The sequence below is a fragment of the Alternaria ventricosa genome, assembly GCF_023758065.1.
Source record: "Alternaria ventricosa strain BMP 2768 chromosome Unknown scaffold_16, whole genome shotgun sequence".
Lineage (NCBI taxonomy): Eukaryota > Fungi > Ascomycota > Dothideomycetes > Pleosporales > Pleosporaceae > Alternaria > Alternaria ventricosa.
In genome coordinates, this window is record NW_026055696.1 from 800,867 (window position 1) to 822,168 (window position 21,302).

The 21,302-nt window shown below is 51.7% G+C and overlaps 3 protein-coding genes across 3 annotated transcripts; 2 read left to right on the forward strand and 1 right to left on the reverse strand.

Moving 5' to 3' along the window:
• Positions 1-10,693: 10,693 nt before the first annotated feature.
• HAL4 (Pkinase-domain-containing protein) lies at positions 10,694-12,001 on the forward strand (the record flags this gene model as incomplete). The annotated part of the gene is given in 2 exon segments (XM_049346335.1): positions 10,694-10,698; positions 10,714-12,001. 2 exon segments carry the CDS (start codon positions 10,694-10,696, stop codon positions 11,999-12,001), a joined length of 1,293 nt encoding a protein of 430 aa, XP_049196736.1.
• Positions 12,002-12,524: 523 nt separating this feature from the next.
• Positions 12,525-15,951, forward strand: J4E93_008437 (uncharacterized protein; the record flags this gene model as incomplete). Its single annotated transcript, XM_049346336.1, has 2 exons — positions 12,525-12,530; positions 12,619-15,951. The coding sequence occupies 2 exons, from the start codon at positions 12,525-12,527 to the stop codon at positions 15,949-15,951; spliced, it is 3,339 nt and encodes a 1,112-aa protein (XP_049196737.1).
• Positions 15,952-19,402: 3,451 nt separating this feature from the next.
• J4E93_008438 (uncharacterized protein) lies at positions 19,403-20,874 on the reverse strand (the record flags this gene model as incomplete). The annotated part of the gene is made up of 2 exons (XM_049346337.1): positions 19,403-20,671; positions 20,869-20,874. 2 exons carry the CDS (start codon positions 20,872-20,874, stop codon positions 19,403-19,405), a joined length of 1,275 nt encoding a protein of 424 aa, XP_049196738.1.
• Positions 20,875-21,302: the final 428 nt, after the last annotated feature.

The window sequence follows — 21,302 nt, forward strand, 5'->3', positions numbered from 1 at the left end:
GCCCAAGTGGTCATTGTCCAGGAGCTAACCGGTTTTTGGAAAGAAGAAGAGGAGAGAACAGGCATGAAGCAAGGCTGTCCCGCTTTTGGAGTCCCGTAGGAAGAAGTGTGGAATGAGAGAGAAGAAGAAGAGTCGCAATAGATGCTTATATACACCCGCCCAGAGCCCACGCGGTGCTTATAGAGAGATCATGTGGCGTGTTTGATGTGCATGTATACTAATATCCATTCTTTTTGGTGGATCGGCGCGAGGGGTCGGTCTCCCCCATGACATTCTCAGTGCCGTGTTTTAATGCTGATCATATCATCGACTACTATTCGTTTTTGAAAGAGGGGAAAGAGGCGCACACCCATACCACGATTGATTCTTCTTTTGAGTGTACAGAGAAAGAAGTATGAAATATGCGAGAAGAAGACGAGCCGCCGAAGGTATTTATATACATCAGCTGGAGACCCACGTCGTCCGCATCGCGGAATACCATACTGCCTTTCGGAGTTGAGCGTCTCGGAAACAGAAGCGAGAGGACGGTCTTTCTCATGCCAGAGCCGCATATACTTATATGGTGTCAAGCATGTGTTCATGTGATTGAATTTTGAAAGACTGGCACAGCCATCGCTCGTACTTCTCTACGTTTTGGTAAGCTCAAGAAGAAGGTAAGGATAGGTGTAGTGAAGAGGACGCGCCAACAGCGGACTTTATATGCATGCTCAGCGCGGACCAACTCAGTGCTCATGGAAATGAGAGAAGTCATTTTTGCTCCCACATAGCCAAAAAGGTGGGCGTTTTGAGATGTTGAGAAGTAGGAGGCGATCTCACTCATGCAAGACGGCAATTGTGCTTTGTGTGCCGATCATAATGTCTTTACACGCCAGTTTAGAAGACAAGCATAGCCATCAAGTGTATATATCCATGTTTTGGTATATCAATAGATGAAGTGCTGACAGATGTAACGAGAAAGGCAGGCCGAACAACAGAGTTTATATACGCGACAGGGGTGTCACTGCTCAGTGCTCATGGCCAGCTCTATCTTCACTTTTGGTTCGCACATTCCTGGTCGAACCACTCATTTCGGTAATTTAGTACCAGTCACCCACCTCATGCATTCGGCTCTCATGGTTATGTTTCGGATGCCGATCATGGCGCCCTGCTTTGCTGTCTTTGGGAGAGGAACAACGCAACCATAGCGCAGAATATGCCAGATTTGGTGTTCCGATCGGAGAAGTACAGAAAGTTGTGGAAAGAGGAAGTCAAGCTTCAGAATAGTGTGTATATACACAGAGAGCTCGAAGCCCTTGGACACACATAGGTAGACTTTGACAGTCGTTTCAGCACATCATGGATTGGATTAGGGATTTTGGATCGGTGAATTCTGTCGACCGGATGCTCGGTCTCGCTCATGGACCGATCTTCCGCTGGTTTTGAGGTTCGGTCATGGTGAGATGGAGCGACTTTTTGGAAGGGGAAGACACAACCATAGCATGCCCCGGTATAAGTTTTGGAATAACGCAGTGAGAATTGCGAATGTTTCTGAGAAGAACAAGAACCGTCGTAGATCTTGCGTTTTATACACGGACAGCGCCATATCCATCCCCGCAAATAAAGTCAGACTCTCCACATAGAATCCAGCCTTTCGGCTTTTGGATTTGCAAGCGAGAGGGCGTTCTTGTTCGTGTAATCAACTTCTCCGTGCTTTGGTTCTGATCATATACTTGGCACCATGCCTTTTTGGAGAGAAGAGAACAGACATTTCTCTGATATCTCATATTTTGGATGATAGAAAGAAGAAGTGTAGAGGAGAAGAGAAGCCAGGAACTGACGTTTTATACACGGGATGCGTAGCACCATCACTATAGGCAGTGTCGGCTTCAAGAAATTAGATCCATCATTGCTCCTTTCTAGATTCTGAGCCGACAGAGATCTCCAGCTCATGTGTTTGGTCCCCTCTTCTTTCGTCGCTCGACATGTCCAGGGCAGTCATTGTTCTTTTGGATAGGGAGAAGGCGAAAGAGCCAACATGATCCGAACCACTCGCCGTTTTGAAATCTGTGAAGGAGAAGTATGGAGCGGAAGAGAAGTCGAAAGCTGTGATTTATATACACAAGGCGTGTGAAGCCATAGCGAAGGTCACGATTCTTTTCTGTACATCACAATGCAGGCAGGTTTTTTCAGACTTTGAGCAAGACGTCAGTCTCACTCATAATTGGATCGTACTCTGATTTCAATGACTGCCATGACACTGGTAGCTAGCAGGCAGGAAGGGAGAAAGCGGCCATGTACGGGAGCTTCTCAATCTTTGGTTTTCGGTATCTCGTGAGAAGGAGTGTAGAGAGGAAGTGATAAGATAGTAACGAGGGGTTTATATGCGCGTACAGCGAAGACTCTCACCGTGCTCATCCCATTCTTCAGTTCTGTTTTCTTGTATATTGTCATCGGGTCGCAGCTTTCGAGCTGATAGGCCACTGCTCGGTCCGCTCATATGTACGGCAGACGCAGCTTTCCGATTCTTGTCATGAGGAGGCGCTAAAGAATTTTTGGAAAGCAGAAAGCAGACATTTGAGTGAGCTCGCCATCTTCGAATGTAGCTGGGAGAAGCGTAGGGAAGAAGGAGTTTTGCAGCTCCCGCTTTATAAGGCGTTGGCAGAAAACCAACGGCGGGCACATGTAAACCGAGGGGTATAGCTTCTTGAAACATTATCATTTTGACATGGTGATTCCCGGGTCAATCATCGGAAAGGTCTCTCTCTTCATCATAAAGGAGAAACCTCCTCTTTTCCGTTTCTCGACATATCAAGATGTCGTGCCCTTTTTGGGAGAACAGAGAACAACCATGCGATTTGGAGTATGTCGTTTTTGTTACCCGTCAAGGAATATCTGGTAGAAGGAAGAGAGGGTGCAAGGTGTGATTGATATACGCAAGCGAGGACGGGAAGAACACCAAGTGCCCATGTAAGCCAAGTAACACGACTTCAACGTGCCGTACCTCTGTGTATCTTTTTTGGAGTTCCCAGCAACATAAAATGGATCGATCTTCTCTTTTAGACCGGGAACTTCCAGGTTCTCGTCATCCCGGTCTCAAGAAACTGTTTCGGACAACAGAAGACAGCCATGGAGATAGGGGATGCATGTTTCAGATATGCTAAGGGGTGATAGAGCGCAGGAAAGAGGAAGGTTGGGTAGCAGAAGGCCGTGGTTCTTATACGCCAGCAGCGACGAACGCACGAGTACTCATGGCATAGTCATAGTCAACTTTGGGTTTCGTTCATGCATCGGTCACCCTGGTGTTCCGTATGTTCCAGGGAAAGGTCGGACTTGTTCATGACGTCGTTTTCGTTCGGCTTTATGGACGCGCATAGCATCCTGGAATGCCTTTTTCGGAAGAAAACCGCAGCCATATCTTTGCGAAGCCGGCGTTTTGGACAAAGCTGAAGGAAGTAGATGTTTGAGAGAGAAGGACAAGTTCGGCGGTCGTAGTCTATATACACTGTTGAGGCCGCCTCAACGACCATGGGAAGTAATTGTGTGCTTTTTTACTCATGTTTGCCGAGTACTTCGCCGAGTTTTATGGAAGTGTCGGTGCCAGGCTGGCCTTTCTCATGATGCTTGACGCTTAGCGTTTGGGATTTTTTTCATGGCAAGGTACCACTGGGCAATTTGGAAGGAGAGGAACAGCCATAGGAGGCTGGACAGTCTTTTCGGGAATGTCTTCTGGTAAAGGTATAATGTAGAGTAATAATGAATGAAGTCGAGAAGTGTCTGGTATATATACACCTAAAAACCCAGCCCGAGAGCTTATCCATGATACACAAATTTCTCCTGTTTTGAAACCAACAGAAGGTCTTTCAAACTAGGCTTTCAACTCTGGGAGAAACGTTCATGCACATGTTGCATGAGACCTTGGAAGCTTTTTGCGAGCCCGAGAATATGAGCACAATAACTGTAGTTTCCGACTTGAGAAAGAAGCATAAGTCGTATAACTGCAGGTTTCTGAGAGCAAAATCATCAACAGAACAAGTTCATCTTTTGGGTAATTGTGATATCGAAGACGCGGCAATATTAGGTGAATTTGGGGGAAGAGAGAAGGAACATTTCGGGTTCATCTGCGTGTTTGCAAAAGCACAAACATGGGTGCGTCTTCCTTATGTTTTGGTGTGTAAGATCAACCAAGTGAGTGTTAAAATCTCAGAGGAGGAACAGGAGAGTGGTGTCTTTATAGCCTTGCCCCGAGCAGGCGCATTGGCGTTACGTATCTTGTTTTGTATGTCAAACATGTAGTAGAGGCATAGTGGCCAAAGAAGGAGAGGACAGCATGGCACGTAGAATTTCGTTTTTTCGGAGCGCGCGCATGAGTCCTTTTGCGCTGTCTTTGTTGAGGAATGCAGAGCCGTGATACAAACGCCGAGGAAGAAGGCAGGAACACATGTTGTTTCCCTAAGTCTTTTGGAAGACGCAGAGATCATAGCGGCGACGAAGCTCGTTTTGAAAGAACAGAAAAGAGCGTGGCTGGTTGAGAGACGAGTAATTTCGCAAGCAAAGTCGGTGTTCGTGAAGGATATTGCTAAGCCCTTCCGGAGTCGGCGTATTAGGCGCCGGTCGGACGACTACTGGTGGATGAAGCCGTATAATGGAAGCTTCAGTGCTCCGGGAGGAGACAGAAGCATAAAGGTGGCGGCATAGTCTTTGCAAAGGCACACACATACAGCAGCTCGATATGCATTTTGGTAAATGAAGGGTTGTAGTCATGACAACAAAGTCGCAGGAAGCCGAAGCACATGGGCCCAATCGAGGTTCTTTTTGTGAAGACGACGACATGATGAAGTCGATTGTGATTTTTACATGACAAGACGGGCTTGCATCAACTAGCCCGCGGCGAAAGCAGAAACATCGGCAGTACATATCTTCGTTTTGGACGGCGCAGACATACTTCATATCTCTCATTTCTTCGCGCAATAAACAGGTCATACAGACATAAAAGTCCCAGAAAAAAGCCAAGGGCATCAAATGTGCGTACGCAATTTTGTAACTGGGCAGACATGCTACATAACTGCTGAATTTTCGGTATGTAAAGGTGGCATTGTTGGGGGAGGAAGTTATTCACACGTTCCAGATCGATTTAGATCTTAAAATCAGGAGAGCTGCATAAATACGTTCGCTCTTACGTTTGGCTAGCTAGAGGAAGGAAGATACGAAGACTAGATTTTTCGGGAGCGCAAACATGGCAACTTCCTAGAGAAGTTTTGGTAAAAGAAAAGTTGCTGGTACTGGTAATTAAGGAAGCAATGTGCTAGGAGTGAGTTTGATCTATGTCGCGAGGCTAGAGGCGCCTTGTGCATAAAGGTCCGCACTGATGGGTTTCGAAAGAGAGAAGAACATGCCTTTGTTTCGGATGATTTTAGGAGCGCAGACATAGGTATCGGGATGTGTGTTTTTGGTCAATGAACACAGCAATGTTTGAGAAGGAAGCAAAGTCAAAGGTGGTGACTTTATATGGTTCCCAAGGGCAGCGGCGCCTTGCACATAGAGGCGTGACATCTATGCTTCTCGGAGAAAGGAACACAGACATGATGATTGGTCATTTTGAGCAGCGCAAGCATGGCCATTTCGAACCTGTGGTAATCGACGAAACCGCCGTTGATGAGTACGACAAGAAGCTGGATGATAGCTTTATATCGACAGTGGAGCGTGGAGAACACCGCATACGCGGCTGTACGTATTTTTGGAAGGAAGAAACATCGTTGATTTGTTTCAGCATTTCGAAACCACAGGCATGAACGTAGCGATGTTCGGTTTTGGTAAATAGAGTATGCTATGTTGGAAAAGGAAACAACCATGAATGTCGTAGCTTTACATCGAAAGCACAGCCAGGAGAGCACCACATTCACAGTTGCGTCTTTCTTTTGTGAGACAGGAACATATTGGCTGACTTTGTTAAGTTTAGAGAAGTAGACATGCAACAGTTCGTCTCTGTATTCGGTAATAAGAGCGTGCTTTATTGAAGGATGAAGAAAGGTTCGCGACCGTCGCTTTATATCGACAGCAGAGCTAGGAAAGCGCCGTCATGGCCTTGCAGATCGAACTTTTGGAAAAGAGAATTATCCCATAAGAGTGAGGCGACTTTGGAAACACAAACATTTCTCGGTTTTGCATTTATTTTGGTAATGCACAAAGAGATGTGTTGAAGAAGAAGATCTCGTGCGGGATCGTGGCTTTATATAGAGGTTCAACATAGCCACAAGAGCGCTGCATCGAGGGCACGAAAGGCTCTTTGAAGAAGAGAGTGATCCCATGCAATTCAGAAATCCTTAGCGACACAGACAAATATAGGTAAGGTCTGTATTTTGGTAATCGAGAACGAAGAATGTCGGCGTAGCAAGGAACCGACCGACCGACACATTGTATGCACCTGCGGCGACTTCAGAAAAACGAAGAACATGACATATGGGGTGAGTGATTTTGAAAGTCCGCACACATGCTTCTATCTTCTTGTATTTTTAATAAGACACGGCGTGTGTGTTGAGGAAGAAGGCAGGGTGTTGAAACCTCAGCTTTATAACGATTGTGGAACTAGACCAGCAGTCCATGGTTATGGGTACTACCCTTTTCCAGAAGAGCAGAGGACATGATCGAGCATGACGCATGTTTCAGGAACTGCAAACATGTTCCGATGTCTCACGATCTTTTGAAGAAAGACGGAATGTGTGTTGAGGAAGGAAGAAGAGTGCCGGAGAAGTGGTTTTATACCGCTCGAGGTGCAGAGGAGGAGTTCATGATAAACCTCTCCAAAGGGTTTGGAAGAGCGGAGAACATGTAACAATCCGTTGTTCCTTTTGTAAAGGCGCAGACATGGCGAGCTGGACTATTACTTTTGATGAACCGAAGCAACGAGTGGTGATAAGGAGGAGTAGTCCGCAAGCCCCGGCGTATTTATATGTATCGAGAGAGCGGAAGGCGATCCATGGATGTTCGACTTGATATGTTTTGGAAAGAGGGGAGGACATCCTGGTAATCGTATAGCTTTTCTGCGGGCACCAACATGGGTTGAGAGCATCTAACTTTTGGTAAAGTGCGAAGTGTGTGTTGATAAGAAGCAATGCTTTCCGACGCAGAGTATCGACGTATGTCGCGTGATGTTGCGAGCGACCCATGTGTTTCTAGAGTCCCTTTTTTGGAGGAAGAAGCGACATTTGCTTTGCTTCAAAGTCTCTTGAAAGCACAGACATTTGTCGTTCGTGCTCACCTTTTTGGAGAAGGCAGACATGATGAACCCGGATCTTTGTTTTGGTGAATGGAGGAGAAGTAAGTATCGATGAGGGCTATGCGCCCAATCGGCAGGTTTATATATGTCGCAAGACGAGCGAGAGCGAGTCATGTTTTCGATTTTGCACGCATTTACAGACGGCCATGGATAGCGGCCAACATATCTTGTTTTGAAGCCAGGGCTGCGGATGTACTCAGCCAGGGAAAGACATGGGAGGGGAAATATGCGACTTTGGTTTGGAGGATACAGCGTTCTGCCGTAGTAGAACATGAGTCACAAAATACTCGAGACCGCCCATGGCCATAGAAGACGTCGACTTTTCGAAACTGGCGAGACATCGGACGGACATGTATGAATTTTGGAAAAAGTGGAAGTTTTTGAAGCGCTCAGCCAGGGAAAGACATGTCCTAGCTCAGAATCCATTTTGGTGTTTCGAATTATTGAGAAAAAGATTTGGAAGATATATTGAATGGAAGACGCACAATTTTATATCTACGAGATCGTACGCTAACCCCGAAGCTGTTCAAGCGCGAGAATCGTCGTCTATGACTGATACATGTGTATGGCCGTGTGTAGAGTATCGCTGTGCTGGATGGTGCGGGAAGGAGAGCTGCTGCACATGGTACTTCCATTGGCTTCTTTGAACCTAATCAGAGAACCTGAACGATGCGAAAGAAGAACTTTTCGCTGTCGTTAGACCACATTCCAGAGAATCCGAATGAGGTGCTTTTGCAACAACATCTTCTGGTGGGGGTAAATCATATGACACATTGTACTCCGTCACCTCGCCCTGGTCTTCGTTGATGCTCGTGAGACTAGAATAGAATCAAGGGTTATCGAAATACACCGCATAGGGCGTTGAAGATCGCAATCGCACTGGGGAAGATGATGAGAATATATCGAAAGCTGGTCATTCTTATCTTCACCGACACTGACTGTCGTCGATGGCTTTCTCTCGAACGTGGCTTTTGTTTCTACCAACAGACGGGCACGTGGAGCAATCCATCGCCCTTAAGGTACCGGCCCTATGTCAGGGCACTACCCGCACAGCCGGATCCGAAATTCGCGTAAGTCGCGGTCAGTGTGATGAACCAGCATCCAACGAACGTGCGGGTACTTGCGTCGCGTGTGTGAAGTCTATCCTCTGGGGTGAATTAGCCAATCAGCGTGAGTTCAGCCGCCACGAGCAGCAGATGTCGTTTCGAGTCGCGCAGCAAGTCAGGAACGCGGTCGCAAATCGCCCGCTTACCCGGGCCGAGTCAATCCACATAGGAGCCTGGTCGTGTGTTACCTGACGGCAGCGGGTGAAGTGCCAACTGGTGGTTGCTGACCGTTGAGCGCTCAGCATGGGGCGAAGATCTTGGCCCGATCATTGCCACGAAGGTCGATTTGAGCGCATTATTGTTCCGAGCAGTGTGCCTGAGACTGCAGGGCGAAGGAACAACAAGACACGTTACGAAGTCGATCACGCGCATGCCAACCGCAGCCCAAGATTACGGCAGAGAAATGACGAGTGCGCGGTAATCCGCGTAGCGTGGCCTCTAGGAAGGGCAGTTGAGACGACTCCAGAGTATACGCCGCAACCAATAAGGAGGGGTTTGGCTAGATGCAACCTTGTATTGTGTAGATCCGAGTGAATGGTTCCTTCCGTCGTAGAGGGCAATAAGAGGTCAGTGCGAGGATGGAGCAGCTGTAGCCGTTGGTGCATAATGGCTTGCAGGATGCAGCGAGGTTGCTGCACGACAGCTCGCCCTTTGACTTGGAGCGGCAGCTGCGGTATTTGTTAGTGGTCGGGAGAGGGTACCAGGAGTGTTGCGATGCATGGGGCTGGTGTAGCGAGTTGCGGTGTGCATGGTGAAGTGGATTGGGAGTGGTGGGGAGGAGACGATGAGGGGCGCCATCTCAGGTTGCTGCATGGCTGCAATGCGGGGCACAAGGTTTGAGGAAGTGCCCCTCTCCTTGTGTATCGCGGAAGTGTAAATAATAGTTGATCAGGTGTAAACAAAGGCTTTCAGGCTCTGTAATTCGCGCGGTCTCTGGAAATTGCTGCATGAGATGACCTCTCCTCATTGACCAGTGTCGAGAGTGGCTGACCAAGCATTTGTGAAGCTGTGCGGGACAGGACCGAGGTGCAGCAGCGCTTGATGGAATTAGCTTGGGCTCGACGATAGTATTTGCCGGCGCATGTTTCGGCGGACCTCGGGAATGGAGGAAATGGTGACAAACGGGATCATGGAAGGGGCCCTGATGGTGCGTCACAGTGCTTGGTGGAAGCAGAAACCAGTCAGATGGTAGTGGGAAGATGTCATGCTCCGGATTGGGAATATGTCTCAGGGAATTTGATGGTAGCCATACGTCAGCGGAGTGGAAGGCAAGCTGGCAACGCTCCACTGTGAGCTCATATACTGTAAGCCATGAGATGGGTTTTACTGTTATTGAAGCCAGCAGTATATGGTAATGCAACAGAGTCGACAATAAAGACGGCTAAGCATGTGCCGTTTCTTGTCATTGCTAGGACAAGGCTTCTTCGCCGATGGCCCGCACACTTGTGAGATTGCAGCGGTCAACTGCGACGACTGGCGTACATGAAGAAGATGAAAATCGCGCAAGCCAGGCCTGTTGCGTCAAGACGTACACGGCTTCGAGGCAGTGCACACTGACCCATGGGTTACCCCTCGCACACCTGAATATTAGTTGAATATTAGACGTCAGGCCTCGTGAAGAGATTCCGAGATTCCTAGTCCCCAAGCCCGCCGCGCTCGCTGTCGTGCTGCCCATCGCGGATACCGGCCACGCAGCCCTCGCCCGCCCAGCCCACGACATCATCTGCCGCTGATCCGCATTTGCTCGGCACGCGTGCACAGCCACTCTGCTGTGGCTCCGGATCCCGTGGTGGACGCAATTTGAAGCCGCCCCAGACCTCACCGCGACGGCGTTTGTCAGCCCGCCCACGCCTTTCACACTGCGCGCACCTGCCCGACCTGCCCGCTCGCGCCTGGCGACGACTCCTTCACAGTCACCGTGTTTTTGCACTACAAATCGCCCCACGCGCGCCTTCCGAACCTCATCTCCACCACCACCCGCCGACGCAGATACGCCGTTTTGACCGCCGTACAATAACAGCACCTGGGCTTTTTGCCCGCGAGACACCTGCGTCTCCAAACCCATATTCCCCATAGAAAAGACCCACACCACATCCTAGCCGCGCCGGCCAGCGAGAGACGAAAAGCAAGGAACATGGCGGCTCCCACGACCAACAACCCACCCAGCACGGCGCTCAAATCTGCGGGCTCGCCGTCCGCCTCTGCCTCGACGGCCTCTTCAGTCCACTCGCAGCCCGACACCACCGTCGTCCTTCCCCAGCCCGTCGTCCACCAGTCTGGCGCCAGCAGCGTGCAAGCCGCCGCCGAAGCGCTGCTCAAGCCCAAGAAGCCCACCATGACGTCGCGCCTCAGCAGCATGATGGGCATCAAGACCGCCCACATGGACAAGAACGGCGACGTCAAGGCCACCAACGGCACCTCGCCCAACGGCCGCCCCCAGCCTGTGCGCCAGGGCTCCGTCACGAGGAAGGAGGGGCCCGGCGCGCCCTACAAGCGGTTCTGGCTCAACGACGACGGCTCCCACGAGCACGTCCTCAAGGTCGCCAAGCGCCAGGAGAAGCTATCCGACATGTTCCAGAGTCTCATGCTCGGCAAGAAGAAGGGCGACAATGCCGAGGACCAGCCGCTCAGTCTCATGTCAAATTGGGTCGACGTCATGCGCAACGAGAAGGAGAAGCTCGCCGAGCAGAAGAACGCCGTCAACGCCCTCCCGCAGACACTGGTCCAGAAGTACGGCAAGTGCCAGGAGGTCGTTGGGCGCGGTGCCTTTGGTATCGTCCGCGTCGCACACAAGCAGGACCCCAAGGACTCGAAACGAGAGCAGCTCTATGCCGTCAAGGAGTTCAAGCAAAGACCCGGCGAGTCGGCCAAGCGGTACCAGAAGCGCCTCACATCCGAATTCTGCATATCCTCTTCGATGCAACATCCCAACGTCATTACCACGCTCGACCTGCTCCAGGACGAAAAGGGCACATACTGCGAAGTTATGGAATACTGCTCTGGGGGTGATCTGTACACGCTCGTCCTCGCAGCTGGCCAGCTCGAGGTGGCCGAGGCAGACTGCTTCTTCAAGCAGCTGATGCGCGGTGTAGAGTACATGCACGAGATGGGAGTTGCACATCGGGACCTGAAGCCCGAGAACCTGCTCCTCACCACCCACGGGTCGATCAAAATCACAGACTTTGGCAACGGCGAGTGCTTCCGCATGGCCTGGGAGAAGGAGGCACACATGACAGCCGGTCTCTGCGGCTCAGCCCCCTACATTGCGCCTGAAGAGTACGTGGACAAGGAGTTCGACCCCCGTGCCGTCGATGTGTGGGCTTGCGGCATCATCTACATGGCCATGAGGACCGGGCGCCACCTCTGGCGTGTGGCTCAAAAAGGCGAAGACGAGTTCTTCGACCGCTACCTCGAGGACCGGAAAGAGGAGGAGGGTTATCGACCCATTGAGGTATTGCGAAGAGTGAGTCTTAGCCTAGATCATTTTTGGAATTTTGCTAACAACCCCCAGCGACAATGTCGTAACGTCATCTACTCAATCCTCGATCCTATACCTGCCCGCCGCCTGACTGCGCACCAAGTGCTCGCTTCTGAATGGGTCTCCGAGGCCAAGGTCTGCCGTGCAGGCAACGAAGGCTTCTAGGCCACTTGATTACGGCTGGACCTCCATATTCTTAGCCTTCGTCCTCGCTCACACGACACGGATCTTGAGCCATTTGTCTGGATGTTTGCGTTCGTTTCTTGACTTGGATTTCTTATTTTGGACATACCCCCTTTACGCCCGATGCCACAGCATAGCGAGATTTTGGGCATCGGCAGCTTGTTGCACTCTCGTATGGCGTTTTCTCCTCTCGGCATCAACGGATCACCATAACGATACACACGAGTACTAGATGATGGCGTATGACGTTGCAGAGCGATGGTGGCGGACTGTACGGTTTGGGTGTAGACCTTCGCTCGCTTGTTAATGGGTACTGCGGCTGCATAGGGTAGAGCAGCTTCATGAAATTCTATACGAAAAGCACGCATCTTGTATATGAGCGTGCCGCGTGCCACGCTATCAGTCATGACCCTGCATATGTCTACCATGCATTTACACATCTGAGCAACCTTGAAACATGACGTGCAGAGTGACATGCAGATGCAAACATTCCAGATGGCATGTGATGGACGTGAGTCAAGTATGGCGGATATCTCTATCTCTTGGCAACGTCATCGCTTAAACATTCCAAGGTTGGAGGCGCCGCAGCCATTCACTAGGCAAGCGGTGAAACAATCAAACGTGTCTTGAGGAACGCGAACGCCTGTTCACGCCGCGCCTGCAACCCCAGCTCCTCCTGGCCTACCCCATGTTCCTCCTCGACTTCACTGGGCGGCTCGAAGAAATGCAACCAAGCAATGCTCACGACTGGCACTCCGCTCCGTAATTGGGCTCTCTTCCTGCTGCTATGCAGCGCACCCGCGTTCACCCTCGCTGAGGCGGCGAATGAGGCGCCTACCGTCGAATCGAGCGCTACTGCACACTCAGGTGCCACGACGCAACATACCTCTACCCCCGCGCCTTCGCCCACGCCCTCATCGTCGCCGTCACCGTCGGCCGTCCGGAGATATACCTCGAGTCACAGCACGTGTCCGTATCGCACTATAAACTACATCACGCATACGCTCCCGCAGCAATGCGCAAAGACGAGCTGGTCAGCGCCCGCCGAGGCAGGAGCGACCAATGGTACGGGCGCTGAGGAAGGAGCTCTAGCTGGTCTACAGACTCCTATACCTGGTTTAGATGTAGGAATAGAAGGCATTGCAGGAGACCAGGGCGCAACTCCAGTAGCCACCCAGGCCGATCCGACTGGCGCAACCTCAACTGCATCCAGCAGCGACAAAGCGAGCGCAGAGCCGGAGTTTGACTTGGAGGCAGACTCGCCATTCGACAACGCCAACTTCCTCTCCTTTGACGAATGGAAGAAGAGGAACCTGGCCAAGGTCGGTCAATCGCCAGAAAATGTCGGACAGGGACGGGCAGCAGGCACAGACCAAGCCGCACGGCGACGACCCGTAAACGTCAACGCCCTAGACTCGCTCGGCGACGAGGGCGAGATATCTATCGACTTCAGTGGCTTTGGGTCACCGGACGACGAGAACATAGCGAACAACTTCCAGCACGGCAAACAGAGCGCTGATACCTCAAAGGCTGCTGGTGGAGAGGGCAAAGTCGCACCAAACTCATTCGCCCTCAGCAAAGATGCGGGCAAGACGTGCAAGGAGCGCTTCAACTACGCCTCATTCGACTGTGCAGCTACAGTGTTGAAGACCAACAAGCAGGCGAAGAGCTCGTCTTCCATTCTGGTCGAGAACAAGGACAGCTACATGCTGAACATATGTTCTGCAGATAACAAGTTCCTCATAGTAGAGCTCTGTGACGACATCCTCGTGGACACCATCGTTCTCGCTAACTACGAGTTCTTCTCCTCCATGTTCCGCCATTTCAGGGTGAGCGTGTCCGATCGCTACCCTGTGAAGATGGAGAAGTGGCGTACGCTGGGCACGTTTGAGGCACGGAATTCGAGGGACATCCAGCCTTTTCTGATTACCGAGCCGCAGATCTGGGCGCGGTATCTGCGTGTGGAGTTTCTGACTCAGTTTGGGAATGAGTACTATTGCCCGCTTAGCGTTTTGCGTGTCCATGGTACGACGATGATGGAGCAGTTCAGGCAAGAGGAAGAGGAGGCGAGAGGGATAGAAGATGATGAGAATCTGGAGGCTGAGGGCGTTGAGGTCAAGAAGGCGGCTGAGGATAGTGGGCCCCTGCCACCAGAGGAGATTCCGATCGAAGCGGTGAAGGAGCTCAGCACCAACTCGGAGGCCTCAGCGGCGAGCGACGTTGCTCAGCGAGATGTGTCTCCGGATGTCAAGTCTGAGTCCCCTCCTAATGATGTGCCATACGGAGGTCCTCCGTCGCCTACAGCCATCGTGGAGCCAGTCGATAACCCCCAGCATCAGTCTGTGTCGGACTTGACGTCCATCTCATCTCCGTCGGTGACAGACAATCACGAAGTCACCAGCAATAACAGTACGGCTAGTGGGGAGACGAAGCCAGCTGATGTTCCTTCGGCAAGTCCAACAGAATCCGCTCCGCAAGCTCAGAGCCCTACTTCTGAAGCTTCTACGATCAACCCTTCAAGTTCTTCGTCCCGAGTTGATAGCGCTGCAACACAGACCGCGAACACGGCAGGCTCCTCTTCAAGCAGTCCAGCAGTAAAGCCATCGAACAACGGCACTGTTGTAAGTCCGCCATCGCAAGGACGAGGGTCATCTACACAGCCAAATGCGCCAGCACCCTCAACGCAAGAATCGTTCTTCAAGTCGATCCACAAGCGTCTCCAGTATCTCGAAGCTAACAGCACGCTCTCACTACAATACATCGAAGAACAGTCCCGCGCTCTCCGAGATGCGTTTGTGAAAGTGGAAAAGAGGCAACTGGCAAAGACGGAGAAGTTCCTGGACCATCTTAATAGTACGGTTATGCTAGAACTCAAGAGCTTCCGCAACATGTATGACCAGCTATGGCAGAGTACGGTCATCGAGATAGAGAGCATGAAAGAGCGTCAGCAGTCTGAAATCGGCGAGATAGGCACTCGTCTGAGCCTAATGGCGGATGAACTCGTCTGGCAAAAGAGGATGGCCGTTGTGCAATCTACCCTTCTACTTCTTTGCCTGGGTCTGGTCCTCTTCGTCAGATCGGGTACTCTAGGATCCACAGCCGATGTACCAATCGTACAGCAGCTAGGCAACAGGTACACCAGTTTCTTCGAGTCCTCGCCTCCGCGCAGCCCACCAGATACATCAGGCATGGCAAGACAACGCCGTACTTTCCGCAACATGTGGAAGAGCGACGCGTCTGCACACCTCAGCGACCACCACCACAATGACAGTGACGGCGGTGGTCAACACAACCTGTCTGATGCCGAAACCGATGGTCTGAGAAGTCCGGTACAGATCGAGTATAGTCCACCTACGCCCACGACACCTACCACTCATTCTGCCATACACAGAAACGGCGATCATCGAGACGAAGACATGTCAAGTCCACCTATCCGCGTAAACGGTATCCACAATGACCAAGACAATCCTGCACACGACGATAGAAAAGAAAATATCCCTCCAACACCTACGTCGGCAGTATCGAACGCAGAAGACCAAGCCGCTCGAATACAAGTCCTAGAAACGCAATCCGGCCCTGCGACGCCTAATGGAACGAGGGATAGTAGACCGAGTTGGGAAGAGGTAGATCGTGCGATGGATTTGTTGAAGGCGGAGGAAGCCGGGCAGCAGGGAAATACCCAAGGACCAGGAAAAGCGGAAGACTTGGTGTCAAGAGGTTCGCTGGATTCGCCAAGGTCGCCGGGCTCGCCGGGGAGTATAGGGAGTCCGGGGAAGAAGAGAAAGAAGAAGGGTGGGAGCAACGGGAACGCGCATGGTGGTGGAGGTGGGCTTGGGAATGGAGTTGCTAGCGGGGGACAGGGGAAGAAGAAGAGGAGTCCGCTGCGACGGAGTCATAGCAACTTTGATGGGGCGGGGGGTAGCGGGGAGTGATGTCTGGAACCTGATGGGCGCACGATGTTCTTTGGTATCCAGAAAGAGCGAATTGGTTTTGCATCGTTGGCGCATAGGGATGATGGCGTTTGTATTAGCATTGCTATACTTCACTCGAAACAGAGATTGAGGTGGTGTATATAGTGGTGATCGGATACGCATATCGTCGCACACTTATCCCCTCGAACATGTTCATGATACTCCACACCTTCGTCACGTCTTCACATCTTGACAACATTTTCCATCCCATCTCACATCAAACTCCTTCCTAATCAAGTAACTTCTTATAAAACCGTTGATCCCAGTTTCACCCTCCTACACTCCAACCACCCTGTACGTCCCCTCCTACTTGCCTTCAACGCACACGCGCATGTCTATATCTTTGCTATGTGTACATCCGCTACTCAAAATTTGTTGACTGTCCGCGACATCTAAAGCTTAAAGCTTTACTAGAATGGGAAAGCTATAGCGCCGAGCGGTTGAGATGGTGGATATAAGGGAGGTGATGGTCGTGGTGGAGGTCTGGGATGTTGCCTAATCGGGTAAGTTGTAAGAAAGCGTGGATGACGGTGAGCTCCCATGGGCGTGCTGGGCGCACTGGGCGGGCTGGGAGCGAGATAGGAGCGACCTGGGCGTGCTGGGCGTACTGGGCGGGTGGTGCGAACGGTGCGAACGGTGCGTATCTGGCGAACAGCGCAAACCTCGCGAATTGCGCAGACCGCGCGAATCTGGCGGCCTGCGCGACCACGGCGACCACAGCTACCCCGGCGAGCAGCGCGGCCAGGGCGGTCATAGCAAACCTCGCAGCGGCGACGGCAAGGTCGAGTAGGGCGTCGAGGGCGCGCAGGAGCACGAAGACACCTCGCCGTAATCCACACTTGAGCTAAACCTTCTTAATCGGGTAGTAGGCTCGAAGTTTGTATGGGATGGGATGTTTGTTGTGATGGGGGTTTTCGTGCGAAGTTCTTGGATTTGATGTTCTGTGTCTTTGGACGGATAGGCAACGTAATCGTAGAGGTAGTCGGAAGCTGGTTTAGGTAGGTGTCGATAGTAGGTGAATATTGTCTACCAAGATGTCGCCGCGCCTACGACCTCCAGATACATCACCATCTACAGTCCCGATCAGGCAGGTTCGCTGTAAAGTGTATATTGCAGCAAATGTCACAACCTCCCTACTATCACCACCGTTGTCGTCCGACCCTGGTTCTCAGAGGGGTCGGACGTTGGTGTTGCGCGTTGTCTGACGTACAGGCCGAATTAGGCAAGTTTTCAAAAGCCGTCGATTGCGGCGTCTGCAGAGTTACCATAGGCCTTCGTTGTCTGAGCTTGCCAAGACAATAACAGGTCGTCCGCGCTAGAGATTGCAGTGCAGCATCTACCAACTCACTGCCTATTTTCAGGCTTGAGATCTTGGCCCTAACTTAGACTTCGCAAGCAGCCGCATTCGTAGCGCACATCTGCCTTCCTGTCTGCTGTCGCACAACAAGGCTAAGAACCAGCCTTGTCGTTCTGACTGCTCTTCTGCGCTAGAGATTGCAGTGCATTACCCCCAGCTTTTGTAGGTCCCTTCGGCTTGCTATCGCACAAGGCTGCGAGTCATCCTTGTTGTTCTACTTGCTCTTCCACGCTAGAAATTGCAGTACTGACCGGTTGCCATGCACCTAGGTAGACCTGCGTCAAAGTTCAAACATGAGCTCACCAATCGTGTGTCGATACCTTCCTTCCCACCACGTCAGGCTGATCTTAAGCCTTGGCCTCGCCTGCTCTTCCGCGCTAGAGATTGCAGTGCAAAATGAGGTTTCGGTCCCCACGGAAACACAGGTGATATATGTATAGCCTCTCAATCTCGACTCTCTGGCATCCAGCCTACACTGAATATTGCAGTACAATCACTGCGTGCTACAAAGAGACGAGAAAACCTGAAAGCGTTCTTCAATGTTTAGCGTTGAATGCTCCACTACTCCTCTGCTGCAGAGACTATTATGAAGTGTAGAGCCATATGTAAGCAACCTCGCAGCGATTTCCAGCAGCTCTGTCAATGACGAACGTCAGGATGTTTCTGATCCTCTGGTCTCATTCAAAGTATCCCTTTTAAGGTTCTTGGCGATTTTCTGGCATTGGTAAGCACTGCGGAGTCTTACATGTGGGTTTCACATGGATCTTCGGTCTTCGTCTTTTAGCCTCGTCCGCTCAGCTATTCTTCTACGCTAAAGATTGCAGTGCAACCGATGTCTCAAAACCCTATCGCAGATCACAGGGATGAAGCGTTCGCTGTTGGCCACAACCATCTACACAGCCTGGTGTGGATACCTTCGGGCTGGTCGCCCGCGCTAGAAATTGCAGTGCAAATTATGGGGGCCGAATCTGCTGGAGTCGTTATTCACTTCTGCCTTGCCATCCCATCCCACGTTTCCTGGTCCTTCGCCATATATCATATTGCAGTGCATTCGCGCTTGAAAGATCACTGAGAAAGGGTTATAGTATTCCTGTACATTGTTCAAACATACTCGGGATCGGCGCGCTTCGAAACGGTCCAGACGTTTGAGTGGATTCAAAGAGGCGCAGAGTCAACTTGTCGTAGTTTTGCCAGATATAGGTATAATCTGTTTCGTACCGTAATTTCTCGTCATCTGCAACATATTCATCCGGCGGTTGGAGGTTGTAGTCTGATTCAATTTCTTCCCTTCTATGTCGTCAGCCTTGTGCCTCCAGATCTTCGCCTACGCTAAAGATTGCAGTGCAGCTGTTGAAACTTCAGCCCTATCCCTCCAACTTAGTCCCTTCATCTATTCTTCCGCGCTAGAAATTGCAGTGCAGCGTGGTTGTGAGGATTCACAAGAAGAACGCGATATCCAATCACATACAAGATCAGCCTTCTCTGAACTGCTCTTCGGCGCTAGAGATTGCAGTGCAGTAAACAGCTACAAGGATGAGAATTCCCAATCAAGATAGCTTTCCGGTGAGCATGCCGCAGGAAGAGTCTTATGACTGGTCACACCCCTACCTCGCCGCATGGGCATAGCCAATGATAAGCATACATGGTGGCCATTCGTTCACGCTAGAGATTGCAGTGCTGGCCATAATTGCTCGCCGGTCACCGTTCTGTCCAATCCGGAGCACATTGTCCTGATTCTGACAGCTCTTCTGCGCTAGAAATTGCAGTGCACTTAGATCCTATCGCGGCACATTCGCGAAATCCAATACAACCCATGTCCCACCATGCACAATCTCAGTCATTTATCCTCTCGTCTGCGCTAAGAATTGCAGTGCAATAATGAGACAGACCCTGCTTCTGCCTACTTTGCGAACCGTGCGAATCATCACTAGCGCAATCACCTTCAATCAGACATTCGCCCAGTTTGCAAAGATCGTAGCAAAGATTAATCCATACGGATAGTCCAGCATTCAATCATTACCAGATCTACACCCTCCCACCCCTCTTCCGTCATGATCACCTCTCAGCCTCACCATCCCTCCTCCCCTCCTCAGCCCTCATATCCTCCCTACTCCCCTGCCCCCTAATCCCCCTCCAAAGCCCACTCAACGTACTAAGCGCACTCAAACTCCTTCCTCTGCCAACTCTCCTCCCACCGCCCGGTGTCCTCGCCCCAGCATTACCACCAGCACCATCCTCGGCATTCGCACTATCCCTCGTCCGTCTCCTACTCAACGGCTCACCAACCACCAAACCCGCACCCATCATACCATCCTCCCCTTGTCCCAATCCATCTCTTTCCCTGTCCCTCGCGGCTAATGCAAGAAGACTCTCCCTCCTCCTAACACTACCCCCCCGTTTCAAATCCTGAACCATAGTACTCAAACTCGTACTCAGCGGACTCGCCAGTAGCGGACCACCCGCAATACTATTCCTCGCACTTTGCACCCGATCACTCGTTCTCAATCTCCTGAGTCCCATACCCGATCCCGGCGTCGTGGGAACTTCATTCGACGATTTCCCGCGCGTGGGCGTGCTGGGCGGCGGGAGATGGGTGTCGGAGACTGAGACTAAGGGTGCAGGGGCGGCTTCAGAAGGGAGGACGGGGGTGGAAGTGTGGCGGTTTAGGGGTGGGGTGCTGCGGTGGGTGGGTTCGTTGGGGTGGGACCAGGGGTTTGCGACCAGGGAGGAGATTATGTCGGCGGTGGCGGGGCGGGTGGGGTTTGGTGGGGTGGAGGGGTCGGTGGGGGTGAATGTGATGTTTGGGGTTGAGGGGCGTGTGTCTTCTTCGGTGGAGTCTTGGTAGCGGCGTTGGACGGATGCGGGTGGGGAGAGGGCGCGTGTTGTTGAGGAACGGCGTGTGCTTCCGGGGCCTTCTTCGCTTGGTTCGTTGATGGCGTCTGTGTAGGTTTCGCCGGCGAGGTGGATGGCGTCTTCGGGTTCTGGATCGTGGTCGGAGTCTGAATCGTCATGGTTCGATGGGCGGCCGCTGGTGATGAGCCAGACACCGAAGAAGGTTAGGGCGCATCCGCCGACGAATTTCCCAGCGTCTTCTCCTGAGGTGCGCTCGAAGTCGCGGTAGAGGACTGCGGATCCGCCAATGACAGAAAGAGTGAAGAGAACGAATTGGACGGGGATGACCTGCGTTGCGTCGAAGCGTTGGAGAGCTCGGTTGACGTATTTGATCTGCATTACTGCTGTGCCGACGAGGATGACAACCAGTAGATAGAAGACGGGGAAGGTGATGGCGCGCCAGAGCGTGTACGAAAGTAGCGAAGCAACGCCCTTGGTAGACAACGCTGTGTATCCGCCTAGGAACCGTTAGCCTTAAATCTCAAGAACATCCCCTTGTCATGTCCGTATACATACCAAACAACCCAACAAGCCCCAAATCAATCAAGATATTCTTCTCCCCATACCGATTACTCGCCACCATCAAACACGCAATAACCCCCACCGTAATCCCCAAATACGTCTCAAACTCCCATCTTCTAATCAAATCCCAGATCTCTCCCGGACCCAACTTGGGATTATTGTCATTCGCCGAGAGCACAACGGTAACCGCGCCCCCAACAGCAATAACAACGCCCAACGCATCTCTCTTGCGGAAAGGCTCCTTGAGCATAAACGGCGCGATGATGCAATTCGAGATAAGCGCAACAACGCCCAGCGGGGAAACGATAGACGCAGGCGCGAATCCGTAGGCGAGAAAGTTCCCCGCCTCGCCGACTGTCATGAGGATGATGCCGAACCACCAGTACGGCGATTTGAGATACGACGTCTGCTTGAACACCTCCTGCTTGCCCGACTCAGCGCTATCTTCTCTTCCCACAGCCGGTCTCGTATCCCGGGGTATCAATGGATCGCTCTCGGACGCCTCAAAGATATCGTCTTCCTCGCCATTACTCCTCCGTCT